Source organism: Gobius niger (genome assembly GCF_951799975.1).
Source record: "Gobius niger genome assembly, chromosome: 3".
Taxonomy (NCBI): Eukaryota; Metazoa; Chordata; class Actinopteri; order Gobiiformes; family Gobiidae; genus Gobius; species Gobius niger.
The window spans coordinates 2,968,750-2,987,371 of NC_136854.1; the positions used below are offsets into that span (position 1 = coordinate 2,968,750).

The 18,622-nt window shown below is 45.3% G+C and overlaps 1 protein-coding gene across 1 annotated transcript; it reads left to right on the forward strand.

Annotated features, from left to right (window-relative positions):
- Positions 1 to 369: 369 nt before the first annotated feature.
- On the forward strand, positions 370 to 13,996 carry LOC306960425 (protein NLRC3-like; the record flags this gene model as incomplete). Its single annotated transcript, XM_079552856.1, has 9 exons — positions 370 to 431; positions 3,946 to 4,044; positions 4,153 to 4,216; positions 4,319 to 4,499; positions 4,567 to 6,346; positions 6,411 to 6,578; positions 9,519 to 9,692; positions 9,843 to 9,880; positions 13,448 to 13,996. 9 exons carry the CDS (start codon positions 370 to 372, stop codon positions 13,975 to 13,977), a joined length of 3,096 nt encoding a protein of 1,031 aa, XP_079408982.1. The 3' UTR covers positions 13,978 to 13,996.
- Between the last annotated feature and the right edge of the window lie 4,626 nt (positions 13,997 to 18,622).

Genomic DNA, 18,622 nt, shown 5'->3' on the forward strand with positions numbered 1-18,622 from the left:
CATCACTGGACCCTAGTTTTACATTTATAACATGATCTGTCACACTTTCATGAACAAATGATGGAAAACTCCTGTACGACTGAGAGCTCACACAAACACATCACACTCTTTGGCTGAACTCGTATAGTTGAGTAAGTCTCTGTGACATTTTGTTGTTTCCTCATGAAAAAACCCCGGACTCTTTTAAATAGATATTTGTGTCTGTGTTCATTAAATGTTCTGCTCTGGTTGATCTTTTATCACAGACTGTCTTCCTGATCTAATCTTCATGACCATAGACTAAAAAAGTGTTTGGATTCACCTTTCAGTGTCTGTTATTCTGATTCTTAGTTTCCCTCAGTCTCAGAGCGAGTCAGAGCTGGACACACGATGGAGGAGAGAGAGTTCAGCGACGACGGAGCCTCTAAAACCACTGACCCCAAAGCTCAGAGGTGAGATCCACCACTGTCCTTTATATGAGAGTCTAACTCTGTCCTTTCTACCAGAGTCTCTAACTCTGTTTTTTATAGCAGAGTCTCTAACTCTGTTCTTTATATCAGAGTCTCTAACTCTGTTCTTTATATCAGTCTCTAACTCTGTTCTTTACGTCAGCTATTAAAAAACCCAAATTAAAATCTCAGAATATTACATTAAATCACTAAAAACAAGATTTTAAACAGAGAAAGCTATAATCCTGCATATATACTTAGTCGATTTACTTGAATGACGGCCTTAAAGTGATTGTGTGGCATGGATGTTCTCAGCCTGTGGCTCTGCTGATGTGTTATGGAAGACCAGGATGCTTCAGAGGAATCTGACATTTGAAGCCCATGTCTAGGATCTCTCTGTGTGTGGAGGGTCTTTTTTGGTATTAATACACCTTGAACTTTTGCACATTTTGTCATGTCTACAACCATAAACATAAAGATTTTTTTTTTAATGTTTTGCTGAAAGTTCATACACAACTGTGAAGTGTGTTACGCCCCACTTTTCACTTTTCTATATTTTTAAAAATAACAGAATCATGTATCATTTTGCTTTCACTTCACAGTTGTCTGTTACTTGTTTGTCAACTTTCAGTAAAAAATCAAATCTTCATGTTCAGGGTTGTAAACATGAGAAAATGTATTTGGAGAACCTGTGAACATTTGAAGCTAACCTCTCTGGATATTTCTAAGCAGAGAAATTGGCCTCTAAACTTTGGAGCAGTTCTCACCTCTCTTCTGCTGCTGCTGCTGCTGCGCATGACACTAGGGCTCATTTACATCTCATTTAGAAAAGCCACACCAGCTCCCCCTGTAAAGCTGTAAAGCACAGGGGGGAGAAAAGGCAAAAAAGAAAGTAACATGTGCCATCAAAGAAAAGAAAAATAGTAGCAAACAAGAAATATATAAATAAGTGTCTCCTGGATAAATCCACTTCCCATAGAGCCTATACCTCTACAGAAACTAGCAACACAATGGCAACGAGCAACATTATCCCAACACACACACATGTGACCAGAGGGAAAGAAGACGCACACACGGTCATTAGTGCCATGGACAATGACTACGTTATATTATCCTCAACCTGCACACACGGCTTACGACCAAAAAAAACACAAACAAATCAGACCCACTGAACACACCACGTTAGCTTACCATGTTAGCTTACAGCACAACAATGGCCTCGTCAATATTACGGCCCTCGCCTCTGGAACGACCTGAGGAGGAGCTCAGGGCTGCAGAGAACGTTCATGTTTTAAAGAGCAGGCTCAAGACCCACCTTTATAGCTTAGCTTTTAACTGACTAATCTATTTATTTAATACTGATATATAAAATATACATATGGGAGGTTGTGCCAGGCGCATTGTTTTAAATATTGTAATCTGTAAAGCACTTTGTGATACCTTTCGGTATGAAAAGCGCTTTATAAATAAAGTTTGATTGATTGATCAAAAAGCAAACAGTGGATTTGAGCTGAAACATGGAGGGAGACCCTGGCGTAGACCATGGGTGTATAGCTCGTCAGCGCAGGCTGGAGCTCACCACAGAGCGGAGGTGGGTGAGGATGAGCCGCTCCATGGTCTTCATTAGGTGGGAGGTCAGGGCGACTGGTCTGTAGTGGGTCGGTTCCCTGGCGTGCTCTCTTTTAGGAATCGAGATCACAAAGGAGGTCTCCCACAGGATGGGGACCTTCTCCAGGCTGAGGTCTAGGACCTCGGAGAGCTGGTCTACACAGGTCCTCAGTAGCTTGGGGCTGATGTCGTCTGGCCCTGCAGCTTTCCTCTGTTTCAGTCGCCTCAGCTCTCTCCTCACCTGGTCCAGTGTGATGGACAGGGGGGAGTCAGGGGGGTTCCGGGCATCCAAAGGTCAACTGGAAATGGTGCACATGGTCATCAACCCCCTGACTCCTGTTGGTCAGTAGTTGCACTGCTCCTTTGCTGATCCCAAAGAATCAAAGAAGAGATCATTTAACAGAGACGAGACTGGTTTGTCTGGTTCTTTCAGGAAAACGGATCCAATCTTTAGCCCAGACGGACAAGACTACACATGTAAATGTAGCAACTGTTCTCCATGTCAGAGTTAGCTCTAACACTGTTCTCTATGTGTCCATAGACCTGCTCTTAGGCATGTTGCTCTGACATGTTTGATCAGCTGATTTAAACAGCAATCCCTCCCTCCCTCCCTCACGCTAAGGCAATGAAACAGAGCAGTAAATATTACAATGTAAACACTGTGTGTTTCTCCTAAAGCAGCTTTACTTCAGGCTGTGGGTTGGAGCTTCACCAAACTGACCTGATCATAAGCTCATTCTCAAAGGTACGTTTTGAGCCTAGTCTTAAATGTAGGGACTGTGTCTGCTTCTTTAACATGAGCTGGGAGTTCATTCCATAGAACCGGAGCTTGGAGCTGAAGGCTCTGCCTCCGACAGGGATTTTAGAGACTCGAGGAATCACTAGTCCCTTAGAGCGGAGTCTCTGACTGGTCGATATGTGACGATAGTGTCTTGGAGATAGAGCGGAGCCAAACACTTTAAATGTGAGGAGCAGGATTAAAATTTTTATTCTAAACTCAACAGGAAGCCAGTGGAGAGACTTTAGCACAGGTGTAATGTGTTCTCTTCTCTTTCTCCGCGTGAACAATCTTGCAGCTGCATTTTGAAGTAATTGAAAACTGCTGTCCAGCCTTGAAGAAACAAACGTATGAATATGTTTTTCTGTGTCACTCTTGGGTAGGATGCTTCATATTTTAGCAATGTTGCGCAGTTGAAAGATTGCTGTTTTACAAGCCTGGTTTATATGTGTTTTAAAAGAGAGGTGTTGGTCAAACAGAACTCCAAGGTTTTTTTTACTGTAGAACTTGTCGATATGCTAACATTATCCAGAGAGATGATCTGCTGAGATTAAGACTTTCTCATTTTTGTTTTGTTTTTGAGGACTTGATATAATTACCTCAACTCTAACTGTGTTTGTTACGTCATAGTCGACTCAAAAGTCTTTTGTGTTCACAGATCTGCTCCTGGGATTGGCCCGGTGTCAGTGAGAAGTGATCGATCCAATGTTCGCTGGATTGATTTTAAAGAAAAACATGGTTTACAGTAAGTCAGACTCACTTCGACACCACTTTATGTTAATGACATTTTAGATCTCTGTTTGAATAACTTCAGTGATGCAGCATTTTAAAGTAACCTTTGAACTTTTATAAAGTGGCTTTTGAAATCAAATATAAATCTCTTAAAATTTACCTCAGAATTCCGCTGAGTCTACTCGCTCAGATATGTTAAAGTCTGATGTGCAATAGTAAATAGAAGCAGTGAGAGGACTTCTCCCTGTGGGACCCCAGTACAACATCTCAACTCAACAAAAATAAAAAAGTACTAGACTTAACAGCAGATTTAGCTTAATTGAACAGATTATACTGTTTTTGTGATGGAGCCACAACATCAAGGAAGATTTCATGCGTTTCACTTCTTGTTTGTCTCAGGATCCTCCAGAAACAGCCTCCATCTGAACAGGACCCAGACTGTGAGTCCCTCAGGAGCAACCAGTCCATGTGGGAACCGCTGCACTTTTCCTCAGATCTGTAAGATTGAGTTTGTTTAAACACAAGGACAGACAGTGGTTTAATGAGGTTCTGAAAGTGTGAGAGAAACAGCTGAATCCTGAGGTGTTTGTTGTGTCTCTGTCACAGAGTGGAGCAGGCTCCAGAGCTCAGAGCTCAGCAACATCACACTCAGCTGGACTCCATATTTAAGGTGTGTCCTTCACTGAAGTTTGGAGATGTTCAGATGAATGGACTTGTTTCACACAGATCTGACACTGACAGCATTTGTGTTGTTTCTAATGTGTCTGTGCAGCTTCTGGAGGAGGACATCTTCACTTTTGTCCAGAAGGAGCTGAAGAAGATCCACAAGGTTCTGAGCACAGATTACCCAGAATGCTTAGAGCCTGATGAGGATGGAGAGGCTTTTCTGAAGATCACTGTGAACTTCCTGAGGAGGAGGCAGCAGAAGGAGCTGGCTGAGCGTCTGTGGAGCAGTAGGTCCATTTCACTCAGTCATTTGATCTTCTCTGAGACTCAGGCTCTGTCTGTGTCTTCATTCAGGGAGTCGTGCTGGAGTTCTTCAGCGTAAACTGAAGCGTGACCTGCAGCAGAAGTGTGAGTGTGTGTTTGAGGGCGTGGCTAAAGCAGGAAGCCCCGCCCTCCTGCAGCAGATCTACACAGAGCTCTACATCACAGAGGGAGGGGCCTCAGAGGTCAACCAGGAACATGAGGTCAGACACATGGAAACAGCCTCCAGGAAAGCAGGCGGAGCAGAGACAGCCATCACATGTGAAGACATGTTTAAAGGCCCCGCGGACACTGAGGCGCCCGTCAGAACAGTGCTGACAAAGGGAGTGGCTGGCATCGGGAAAACACTGCTCACTCAGAAGTTCAGTCTGGACTGGGCTGAAGGCAAAGCCCACCAGGACGTCCAGCTGCTGTTCCCCTTCACTTTCAGAGCACTCAATGTGCTGAAGGACAGGAGCTTCAGCCTGGTGCAGCTGCTCCATCACTTCTTTAGAGCAACAGAAGAAGTGAGCAGCTTTGAAGATCTGCAGCTGCTCTTCATCTTTGACGGTCTGGACGAGTGCAGACTTCCTCTGGACTTCACCCAAACCAAGGCCCTGACGGAGCCGACAGAGAGCGCCTCAGTGGAGGAGCTGCTGGTGAACCTCATCAGGGGGAGCCTGCTTCCCTCCGCCCGCCTCTGGATAACCACACGCCCCGCGGCGGCCAATCAGATCCCTGCTGAGTGCGTCTCCATGGTGACAGAGGTGCGAGGGTTCAGCGACCCACAGAAGGAGCTGTACTTCAGGAACAGGTTCAGAGACGAGGCCCACACAATCATCTCCCACATCAAGACGTCCCGAAGCCTCCACATCATGTGCTTCATGCCAGTCTTCTGCTGGATCCTCTCCACAGTCCTGGAGCATGTGCTGAAGACCAGAGAGAGAGCAGAGCTGCCCAAGACCCTGACTCAGATGTACATTCACTTCCTGGTGGTTCAGGCCAAAGTCAAGAACATCAAGTATGAAGGAGGATCTGAGACAGACCCACACTGGAGTCCAGAGACCAGGAAGATGGTGCAGTCTCTGGGAAAACTGGCCTTTGAGCAGCTGCAGAAAGGAAACCTGATCTTCTACGAGAGTGACCTGAGCGAGTGTGGGCTGGACGCAGCAGCTGCCTCAGTGTACTCCGGAGTCTTCACACAGGTCTTTAGAGAGGAGCCAGGCCTGTACCAGGACAAGGTCTACTGCTTCATCCATCTGAGTGTGCAGGAGTTTCTGGCTGCTCTTCACGTCCATCAGACCTTCTTCAGAGTCAACCTGTTGGTGGAAGAGATGTCTAGAACTTCCAGGTTCTTAATTTTCTGTAGGAGCCCATTAGAGTTCTACCAGACGGCTGTGGACCAGGCCTTACAAAGTCCAAATGGACACCTGGACTTGTTCCTGCGCTTCCTCCTGGGTCTTTCACTGCCGACCAATCAGAGCCTTCTCCAAGAGCTGTTGACACAGACAAGAAGTAGCTCCCAGACCAATCAGGATACAGCTGAGTACATCAAGCAGAAGCTGAGTGAGGAAGTGTCTGCAGAGAGAAGCATCAACCTGCTCCACTGTCTGAATGAACTGAATGATGGTTCTCTGGTGGAGCAGGTCCAACAGTACCTGAGCTCAGGACGTCTGTCTGAAGGTGGACTGTCTCCTGCTCAGTGGTCAGCTCTGGCCTTCATCTTACTGTCATCAGAAGAAGCTCTGGAGCAGTTTGAGCTGAAGAAATACTGTGCTTCAGAGGAGGCTCTGCTGAGGCTGCTGCCAGTGGTCAAAGCCTCCAACAAAGCTCTGTGAGTGAGGTCTATGTAAGTATGAACCTTCTAAACTTCTCCTAAAACAGTGTGTTCTCTCCAGACTGAGCGGCTGTAACCTGTTAGAGAGCAGCTGTGAAGCTCTGTCCTCAGTCCTCAGCTCCTCTAGTCTGACAGTCCTGGACCTCAGTAAGAACGACCTGAAGGACTCAGGGCTGAAGATGTTGTCTGTTGGACTGAAGAGTCCTCACTGTAAACTGGAGCAGCTCAGGTCAGAGGGTTTATCTTTCTTCATGTTAATCATTTGTTACATACATGAACACAGTTCTTGATATTGTTCTGTAATGTTTTCAGAAATGATTAAAATAGATCTTAAAAGTAGATCTTTTGTTTTCATGATATTACTTTACAGGAACTGTGCTGCCTCAGGAAAATATACTGTTTAATGATTAGACCTCAGTTTTGTACCTGAACAATGCTTTATAAAGTTGATTCCAGTCAAAGGCATTAAAAACACTTTTAGAGCTTTAAACCTGGAGCTGCAGGATTGTCCTTCATCACATTGAAACTGAGGTTTGAGCTGCTGCTGTAATGTGACCTCAAGGGCTGAGGGTTTGTTTTTTGGGTCTTGTCCTCCACAGTTTGAGTGACAGACGTCATCTCCAATCAGAATGATGGAGCCTCGCTGCCTTTGGCTGTTGGTCAATGAAAAGTGTCTTCAGGAGAATCATGTTTGTCTCTGCAGTCGCTGTAAACAAACTCCACCTGTGTCTCGGGCAGAGCGAACTGCAAACTATTATCACAAACAAACAAAGTCTCACGACCTGAGATTCGGACTGAGTCACAGAATCATCATTTCCTCAGGGAGCAGGTCGAGGTGGTTCAAAACAGACAAACTCCTCCGTTCATCACCGTACGCTCGTATCACTGTATTTAGCCTCGTCCAACTGGAGCATCTTCACTGCAGGTTTTTAATGTAAATATGAGGTGGATTTTCTTAAAGGTCCTATATCATGCAAAATCGACTTTTTGGTGCTTTTAGCCATGTTGTTATGCTATTTCCTTATCAAAAACACCCCAGAGTGGTTTGTGGCTTCATTCACGCAGCTCTCAGTAATCGCCCTGAATCCTGCTCTCTGAGGCTCCGCCCTCTCCTGGTGAACGACTGAGTGTTCAGTTGTGTCGTAACAGCGGAACGGAAGTGCTCGACGTCTGTAAAGCAATGTCTTACAGCCTGATTTTAATTTGTAAAAAAGCTTTTTCATTATTTCTGTCGTAAGAGAGATGAAAGAGGAAAAAGAAAAAAAAGAAATAAAAAGGATGTGCCCGAGGTGCTTCCAGGTCAGCTTAGGCCAAAACAAACACATTGCCTTGAGCGTCTGAACAGATCAGTCATGTTTGCGCTGCAGCTGAAGATGGAGCTTGTTACCTACTCTGGACACACCTGTTCTTTATTCTTACCTTACGATAATGTCACGGAGAAAAAGAAGCGCGTTTGGCTACGAGGACGGGAGTTTGTTCAACTTTTTTCAGGAAGAGGCCACTCTCTCAGAAGTTGTTTTTTTCTCGGGGATTCAGCGACTTTCACCCAAACAGTGTTTCTCTGTGACTGTCTCTGATGGATGTTTGTGAACCTTCGCCAGAATCAAAGTGGATTAACTTTTATAACCAACGCGAGTCCCATAATGTAAACAGCGATGGAGCAGAGCGGTGAGTCAGTCCAAACGCGGGTTAGCTTGTGTGTTAGCATATTAGCTTGTGTGTTAGCATATTAACATGTATTTTAGCCATTTATCAAGCTGTGTTGCAGATGTCAACTCCGTATAACTGCATCGTGAAGTAACTTCACTTATGTTGTGTATTTATATTACGGTAAAGTTGTATGTGCGGAGAGAGGGGGCGGAGTTAACTGAATCGAAGCGTTTTGTCTTCCGGGTTTGAAAAATACCTCCAGAAAACACTTTTATTTATCACAAAAATGAGTGCTCCATAGTGGTAGAGGTACAATATATTATATACATGCCTATACTTAACTTTGGAATGGCTAAAATAGCAGGATATAGATCCTTTAAAACAAACAGCGTTTAGCAGCTTTTGATTCAGAGATTGTATTTATGTCACTGAACAGGAAGGAAGAGAGTGCTATGTTAATGTGACAATGATTAGAACTAAGTATGTTCTCTCTTCAGACTCTTTTCTCTTTGTTTTTTGCAGATTTGTATCTTGTTGCTGATGAAGCTGAAATGTATTAACTGATCACTGTGATGTTTATCAGCAGTTTAGAAGTTTATGCTCAGGCACATGAAAATTAAACACAGGCGATATATAAAATATTTAAACCACATATCGATTCACAATATCGGTCTGGAAAATCACAATTATTTTTTTATCCAAATTGTTCAGCTCTAGTTAAACTTGTTACAAAGTTTTTCCTTCATCAAAAACAGCCGGAACAGGAGCTGAAATAAAGCCTGTGTGACCATCGTCTCTTTACAAAAAGCTGCTGAATTATTTCAGTGTTTCAGGAAGTGACAAAGAGCACGAACACATCAGCTGTGACTGCTCCTAAAGTTCAGAGTCAGAACAACAAGCGCCAACAAGAAACAAAGTGAATTTAGAACTTGCTGAAGTTGTGCTTTGAGCCACTTGCACATCTTTGAGGAAGGAAGGCAACCACTGGACATGTTAGATCAATGTGGCATTTTCTAACCAACGAGATGTCAAATATTGTTCAAGATGTGTTTGAGGTTATAGAGGGTATGTGAGTGATGTCACAACAGCAACAGTCCGGCAGCAAAAACATTAAAATGAGTGGCAAGTACGAAATGTTATTTAGTCAATTTGAAATGTAGAAGCTTCTCTTTCTGTTTAGATTTAAACACCTGTAAAAACCTAACAGCCTCTTTAAATCCAGTTCTTATTTTTGTGTTTGTGTAAGTTTGTGTCTTATTGTAAATGTTCCGTCTCCTCCAGACTGAGCAGCTGTAACCTGTCAGAGAGCAGCTGTGAAGCTCTGTCCTCAGTCCTCAGCTCCTCTAGTCTGACAGTCCTGGACCTCAGTAAGAACGACCTGAAGGACTCAGGGCTGAAGATGTTGTCTGTTGGACTGAAGAGTCCTCACTGTAAACTGGAGCAGCTCAGGTCAGAGGGTTTACTCTTCATCTCTGTGAGTTTGTCATTTCTATGACTCTGTTTAACCCTGTGTGTTCAGACTGTCAGGGTGTCTGATCTCAGAGGAAGGCTGTGCTGCTCTGGCCTCAGCTCTGAGGTCCAACCCCTCCCATCTGACAGACCTGGACCTCAGCTTCAACCATCCAGGAGACACAGGAGTGAAGCTCCTGACTGCTCTACAGGAGGAGCCCCACTGCTCACTCTCCACTCTCAGGTGAGGACAGTTATTACACAGTTATTACACAGTTATTACACCGTTATTACACAGTTATTACACAGTTGTTACACAGTTATTACTCAGTTATTACACAGTTATTACAGTCGACACAAACAAACTGTGGATCTGAGTCTGTGTCTGTTTCAGACGGAGTCCTGCTGGAGAACAATGGATGAACTGCAGATGTAAGTCTGACTCTTAATATACTTTTAAAATGTTGGTTGTTCTGAGAAGATTTGCTGTTGTACAAGTTTCTCTCGTGTCGACAGCTGCGATATTGACGTGAGAAGAGTTTGAGCTGTTTTCACTCAAACCTTTAGAACTGAGACCTTCATTATTATTCTGGAGAAAGTTCATTTAACCCTGTGTTCATCCTGTGTTCATTTTGAACATTTTTAAATATTTATTTTTTTCATTTCCTGACATTTTGTCTGTTTTGCATCTCTGAGCAAGCGCAGCATGGATTTCCCCACAAAGCCCCTGCTACCTACCTCTACAGGGTAAATGGTAGCCGCCCACCCAGCCTCTCTGCATTCTGCTGCAAGCTCCGTGTATTTCAGCCTCTTGAACTCATTTGCCACCTGGATTCCCTCCTCCCACGGGACAGTTAGCTCTATGATGAAGACCCTTTTCTGCAGCCTCGACCAAAGCACTGTGTCGGGCCTGAGTGTTGTCTGTGTGATTTCCGACGGGAAGACCGGCTGTTTGCCGAGATCCACGGTCATCTCCCAGTCCTGTCCTGGGGTGAGAACATGCCTTCTGGCTGCTTGTCCCTGGTGCCCTAGACCTGGTTTCACGAACTGGAGGTATGGTGTCTGAACCCTCCTGGTGTTGTTTGCAGCTACTCTACAGGTCTCCAGCAACTCTGCCAGTTTACGCAGGACCTGGTTGTGTCTCCACCTGTAGCGACCTTGGGAAAGTGCCACCTTGCACCATGACAAGATGTGCCGAAGGCCTGCACTACCACTTCCACACAGAGGGCACTTGTTCTCTGATGCGGACCAAAGGGCCAGGTACCGAGGGCATGGAAGCGTGTCTTACGTTGCCCTCAGTAGGAAGCTTAGGCGGGCCTGTGGGAGATGCCAAATGTCTGCCCAGCTAATGCTCCTGCTTGCGACAGCGTCCCATTTTGACCATGCCCCTTGGTTGCCTTGTGACACTGCCTTGATGTACAGCTGGTCATGCTCTTTCTGCGTGACTTCTTCAACCACCATAGTCTTCCTTTGCTCCCTTGTGGCTTTAGACCAAAAAAGTGTCTTGCCCCAGCGTCCTGTGCGAACCTCTGCGTACTCTGAACTCTCTTCCCAAGCTTCGAATGGGCTTCTCGACAAGGCGTGGTATCTCCTCGCTTCCAGCAGAGAAAACGACTTCATCATTTCTCCTTCCTTTAGCTAGTGACAAACTCCTTGACTTGGAAGGTTTTATTCTCAATCTTGCCCATTCTGTCAGCTCGTCGAGTCGCTTTAACATCCTGGTTGTACATGGAGCCGTTTGTAGGATGGTTATGTCGTCCATGTAACATCTCAAGGCAGGCAATCTTTCCCCAGTGGGATATCTCAAGCCCCTGGCAACCTGACGGGCCCCAATAAGGATGATTTCGAAAGCATCAAAGTACTTCTTTAACATGCTTGAGATCTCTTTGGGGATGTGAAAGAAGTCTAGGGCGAACTCGATCAACTTATGTGGCACAGACCCATAAGCGTTAGCCATGTCAAGCCATACTACATGCAAGTCTGCCTTCTCCGTTTTTGCTCGCTGGATTTGCTCCCAGATCATTGTTGCATGCTCTATGCAACCTGGAAAGCCTGGGAGCCCTGCTTTCTGGCAACTTGTGTCTATGTAGTTGTTCGATGTAAGGAAGTTTGCCATCCTTTTGGCCAGAACTGAGAAAAACATAAACATAAAGACAAACAGATCCTGTAGTTTCCCCTGGGCCACAGCTTCAGTATAAACTGACTGTAAATACATGCATCTGTTACAATGTTAGAAAAGTGGAAAGTTCTAAAATGCAGTGAAAATGTCAAATTCAACTCCTTTTCTTCCAAATGAAACGTCCAGGTTCTGCCATGGCTCCATTATATCCTAATGGGAAAATCACATGATTTCATTCATCTGGACGACAGGAACAAGGTCCAAACTGAAGAAATACAGGACAAATGTCAAACCTGACTCTTGTTCTGCAAAATTAAATGATCAATGACTTTTATACGGCGACAGGGGAGCAAAGACAAAGGAAGTCATGAATGTTTTTATAATGAACAACTGGACATAAAGAATTGTCCACGACAGAAAAACTACAAATGCTTCAAATCCATTTTTTGCTGATCTTTGACACGTCCAAGGCTCTAAACACCACATCAGTCCCAGCTCTGAACTCTTCATTATTATAAAGAGAATCAGGTTTTTACGTTGTTTGTGACAAACTTCAAAGGTTTTGTTTTGAAACTGGCAAATAAAGGGTTAAAACTCCCAAATAAATCACATGTTTGATTCCTCAGATGCGTGAAAAAATTAGAAAAAGATGAAAAAAAAATATATATTTTAGTTTGAAAAGTGTGTCCATTTTGGTACACTAGGGGGCGACAGAAAGAAAACTGAAGGACGACGCAAAGATTAAACCTGAGACTTTATCAGCCCTCACACAGCCCCGCCCACTGTCACACAGCCCCGCCCACTGTCACACAGCCCCGCCCCCTGTCAGACAGCCCCGCCCACTGTCACACAGCCCCGCCCACTGTCACACAGCCCCGCCCCCTGTCACACAAACCCGCCCCCTGTCAGACAGCCCCGCCCACTGTCACACAGCCCCGCCCACTGTCACACAGCCCTGCCCACTGTCACACAGCCCCGCCCCCTGTCACACAGCCCCGCCCCTTGTCACACAGCCCCGCCCCTGTCACACAGCCCTGCCCACTGACACACAGTCCCGCCCCCCATCAGACCTCCTGCTGAGGAGCTTTGGATCATCTTTAAACTCCAGATGAATGTCCCGACGTGCTCCACTCTGTGAAAGAGCTTTACCGATGAGCTTCTATTCATTAAACCTGAAACTCTGAGTCATGAACCACAGAGATGTGTTTAATGAGCGATGTCACAGTCACTTTGTTTCAACACGTTTGAACTTGAAGAAAGTCATTTGAGAATTAGAACGGAAAATACATTTATTATTTAGAAAAGAAACAAGTTTTGTCTTTAAACATTCTTAAATCAGTAATTTACAGGAACTAAACTAAAGTTACACCTTCATGAGTCTGAGACGTGTTTTGTTCCTGATAAACCACTTTCTAAGAGATTAAGTTTAAATGTTCATTATGTTTCTTTATCTGCGACAGCGCGACACAAACAAGAATTTAAGTTTTAATATGAAAGAAAATATTTGTTAAATGTCACTTCAGAACATTCCAGGTTATGTGTGGCTACGTCACAAGAGAAACTAAACTGAAACATAAATAAATGAGCTCAGCTTCACTCAGACGATCCTGTGAAGCCTTTGGAACAGAAGCATTTTTACAGAAACAATAATTAAAGCTCCTGTATTATTCTATTGTCGGGGTGAAATGTTACAAACTGTGGCTTAAAAATGTGCAGTTTCCTCTATTTATTTTTATTTTTAAGTGAAACAATTAAATCAATCATGTATTTGTTGATATATTAATATTTGAATCTTTCAGTCCATTTCAAATCAATATAAATGCCGTTCTCCTCTAAAGAGTGAACAGGGACTAACTGCTGCTGTGTTTTCTCTCCGTCAGATTTCACTGAACTCTCTCTGGATCCAAACACAGCTCAGAGGAAACTCAAACTGTCTGACAACAACAAGAAGGCCACACGTGTGAGAGAAGATCAGCCGTATCCAGATCATCAGGACAGATTTGAGTACTGGGCTCAGCTTCTGTGTGACTCTGGTCTGACTGGGCGCTGTTACTGGGAGGTCCAGTGGAGAGGAGTGGTTTCTATATCAGTGTCTTACAGAAGAATCAGGAGGAAAGAATTCAGTGATGACAGTTTGTTTGGACACAATGATCAGTCCTGGAGTCTGTTCTGCTCTGAAGATGGTTTCTCTGTTTTGCATAAAGACAAAGAAACCCCCCTCCCTCAGCCCGGCTCCTCCTCTGGGACAGTAGGGGTGTATGTGGACTGTGCTGCTGGCTCTCTGTCCTTCTACACAGTCTCCTCTGAGGAACTGATCCACCTCCACACCTTCAACACCACCTTCACTCAGACCCTGATCCCTGGGTTTATGCTCTGGTCTGAAGGCTCCTCAGTGTCTCTGTCAGACTGAGGATCAGAGTCTCAATTATACAGATGAGTTTCAGTCACGTGACCTTTTCCTGACATTCCTTTCCCAGTTCATTAAAAAAAAAAAAGTTAATCATTAGAGATGTTGGAAAATCTCCTTCAGAAAAATGAATAAAATAACTCAACCGTATGAAGGGAAACTCTCGGTCACGTCTTTGTCTTTTTCTAAATCCTTTTGTTCTAGAATCCTGAGTTCAACATCTGTCATTAAAACCACTCAATAAATGAATTAATAATATTGATTTAAATATGTGACCAATGCAAAGTGTATTTATTATTTATCATTTTTTGCATGTGCGTTTAGACGCGTCTTTTCCCCGTGATCAGAGCCACCTTAACCAATGGGCTAGCAGGGGCTGGAGCCCAGGGGCCTACCATGGTGAAGGGCCTATCAGAATTAAGGGAAAAGAAAGAAAAGGCGATTCGTTGATTTTCATGTCAATCACTTCACTTTGCGGCATGACTAACCGCATGAGATGATAGCGCTGCGCTCCTATGTGTGTACCCGGAGTAGGCCCGCCCTACCTGGCCCAAAGGGATACATGTAAGAGTAGCAGGGTTAGGGTTTTTGTGGGATTTAGGGTTAGGGTTTGCGCTGACGGGGGTGGGTGGGGGCCCACAATTCTGTGTGTAGCCCTGGGGCCTATGGGTACTTTAAGGCGGGCCTGCCCGTGATGCAGTGGCGTGTGTGTGAGGGGCTGGTGCTTTTACTGCGTGAGCTTTAGGACTCACAGTTCTGTTGAACCGCAGCCGAAGCTCAATGTCCATGTGTGAAATAAACATTCGTCCTTTGGTCTGTTCTCCTTGGATTCTCATTCATGGCTCTGTCTCAGACCCTCTGGCTCTGTTTATTTTTAAATTATACAATTATCTAAAATAACAGATATTTTAAGTCTTCTTTTATTCCCCAGAGTCTCTGGTTAAAACAGATGTAAAATATAAAGAAAAGTATTTTTTATAGGGATGCACCGATACCACTTTTTCTAAAACCGATACGAGTACGAGTACTTTGATTTCAGTACTTGCCGATACGAATACTGATATGAGTACAAGGCATTTTCACAGCAGATTGGTTTGTAATTATTTAATTTACTCATGTACATTTCCTTAAGTAAAGTAGGCTACATATTTAAGAGCAGTTATATTAGAATTGTGCAGTTGCCATTTATTTATTAGGCCCGAGCAACGGACACGCAGTGTCCCACGAGGGACTAATTAATATTGATGACGGGGGACGAAAACGCAAGAATTCACGTAGCAAACATGAGCCGATATGCAAGTAACAGGGGTCAAAAGGTAGTGCTCCGCAAGCTCTAGTTTTGGGTGGGGTTTGCGAGAAAATAATTAAAGTTGGCTCTGTGGCGCCCCCTCAAACAGGCAGTTTACATTGACTCAATGGAGGACCGGTCGCAAAAAAATCATTGTACAAAAGTGACATTGGCCAAGGACATAGACCACGTCAGGACATGTCAAAAATTATGTTATGACCCCGCCCTAAATGCTACAGGAAGTCGGCCATCTTGGCCCGAACCTCAAACCTTCAAAATCGTACTTCTTGATTCTCTGATACTCGAGTTTCCAATTAAAGCCTCATATTTTGGCCAACATGTCCCAAACCCATTTGACTTTCAAAATCATCGATTTTTTTCAAAATCACCATGAGGTCCGTTCCTGGACTGTATGGTGTGCAAACGCAGCCGCTATCGCCAAAAATGCCTCTAAATGGGCTTTTAAGTGGCTTGTAAGTGGCCCGCCCATCCTCCGTGAAAATAGCCAGAGTTCTTTGCCTCGCAGCATGTTGGACTCAGTCAGTTTCTCCTGAAATTTGTCAATTTTCCAAATTTCCCCCTTTATTCACAAAAGCAACAGTTTAAGACTCGTACGGACTTATACTAACCCTCTGTCAGCGAAATAAGTTTTAATTTGCAAATTCAGCTTTTTCTGGACTGTACAATCACAGGAAGTTCAGTCCGGCTGTTTCCTGTCCGCATCTCTGTGTGTTCCGCGTACTATGCGGGTCCAACCACAATATTGCTTCACATATCGAGGGTGCACCCTCTCAACAAATCTTTGGACGTTCAGGGGAATTCACTCTAATTACAAAATGATTCAATATATTATTGCCCAAACTGTAATACACAACTGCGGTCATTCATAAGATGAATGCAAAATCGGCTTTGTTCTTCACTCAGCCTGTGTAGCTTCATTGGTAGAGTGCTGGATTCCCATCCGTATGGTTGCTGGATTGATCCCAACCTTTATTTTTATTTTTTATTTTGGAATCTGCACTTATTTGGAAGAACATGAATCACTGCCTATGGTTCCACCCTGATCAAAAACAAGGAAAAACCCCTCTCCTCCAGTGGGCTGCTGGGACCTAATTTCGGCCCGTGAATTTAGAGAATCCTCGCCCTCATCAGGCCCATGTTTGTATGGACTTATAGCTCAGTGATCGTGTGGTCGTCTGAGGTGAAGGAGGTAGCTAGTCCACACATGGGCCGCTGCACACTTATCCAAGTTTAAAACACATGAGCGCGGAGCATTTCATGAGACATTTTTTCATGTCGGCTGGCATTTGCGGTCTCTGTCGAGCGTCATAGCAAGAGTGTTGGTTTCCCAATTGTGAGACTGCTGGATCAATTCTGACCTTGACTTTTTTTTTTTTTGTTTGGCAGGAAAAGAGATGAACTGTGAAGGAACTACCTGCTCTGGAGAACTGAACTTATGCTGAGACAATTTATTATAAATTGACAAACTAATACTGGAATAATTCTTTTCCTCCTGAGAGGAGATTGAAGCAGCTGGACCTCTTATCTCTCCTACACCGTCAGCATTCCCCACTCAAGGTCAAGTCACGGAGCTAAACCAGATACGGACTGACGCTTCTGTGACTATATTTACAAACACTCACTCACAACATTCATTTCAAGGACTATGCAAATAACTGCACACACATCCCCTCCCTAACCACGCCCCAAATCCCTCTGTGTCTGTGTTCACCAACTTTTTTTAACTCCCCCACCCCCGCCCTCCAGTCGATAGGCGGGCGCCCCTCCCCTACCTTACAAAAAATTCCAGCGCCTGCCCAGGTGTACTGTGTGTTTCCCATGTCTTGATGTTTTTATATATGTGCTTTGCCTTAACTTAACCTGATTGTAATTTTGCATATTTTCTTTTGTAAGGCGCATTGAGTTGCCTTGTGTACGAAATGCGCGGTATAAATAAAGTTGCCTTGCCTTGCCTTGGGCTCGGCACCTAATGGATATATTATGAATCAACGTCTATGTTCCCACCCTCTTGAAAAACATGGAAAGAACGCTTCCAGAATATGCAAACTAAAGACAAAGAAATTGTGGGATAGTAGGGAAACAACTGAGGCAACACTGGGGACAATGTCGAAAACAATTGAAAAAAGTGTATGGTGGGACACATGACCTGAATTGACCACTCTCCTCCAGTGGTGTACTGGGAATGAAATATTAACCGGTTATTTAAATGGAGATAAGTATTTATATTTATCTAGGTTCGAGAGCCGGACCACACCTCCTATACGCCTCTTCCGCCCGCCGGACTATTCAAGCCCCCCGACTACTAACCTCGTCCTCTCGTTCGGAGTTTCTGGCCGTCTAGCTTCCGTCCCGTCTCTGTTCCGTTTCCGGTTTGAGTCCCAGGTGCTGTCCCCTCCGCACGGTATGGATCAACTCTCCCTCAACCCGTCGGACGACGAATTCTTACAGCCAGTCCCGGATACCCAGATTTTCCCCCGTGGGGTGCGCCGCTCCGGAATCGGTCCCGCCGACACCGGTTACCGGCAAGCGTCGGCCTGCCCGGAGGAGTCGTTTCTGTCCTTCTCCACCTCGGCGTGGCTCGTCTCGCCCCGCCACGCCACAATCTGTTCCTCCCAGGTCTCCCGCACGTTCTCCCCGCCGCACTCATCCAGGCCAGCATGACGGCTCCCCTCCTTCTAGCGTAAGCTACGGGGTTAGCTCCGGGGCTAGCCGCCAGCTTAGCCCTCGCTCTCCGCCGACTCGGAGCTCTCCTCGTACTCTCCTCGTACTACTGTCAAAAGCGTCATGCGCCTAGACCACGGTGGCGGGATTGCAGAGAGCGCTGCGGACCGCCTCGCGCTGTTTCGGTTGTTGTTTCGCTCCAGCAAGCAGCCTCCTCGCGTTCACCGCTCCCGAGCTTCCACTTCCGGGTTGACCTCTCTCCAGGTCGCAGCCGGCTCCCTCCGGGAGCCACGTCAACAGCGGCCCTGGCGCTGCAGCTACAGGCCGCGTGTTGCCAGATATCTCTCCACCTATTCCTTTCACCACGGATTTGCCTATGGTTTTACAGCTTGTTTTCACTTTCGGCCCTCGTGCCTCGTCACCTGGCACTGCGTCGGGCTCTATTCCTCTTGCATCTACCTCAGGCACCGGGTTGCCCTCTTCTTCATTCTATTCTCAAGGTTGGGCTCTGCTGGGTCCACCTTCTGCACTTTCTGGGGGGCGCAGGCCTTAGCCTGCCCCGGGTTTGCCAGATACCTTGGCTAATTTCCAGCCCGCTTTACCGACAGGCCTTCGGGTTCCTTTCTCGGCACAGGGTTGCCACGTCAGTCCGTTGCATCTAAGGCTCATGCTGCCCCC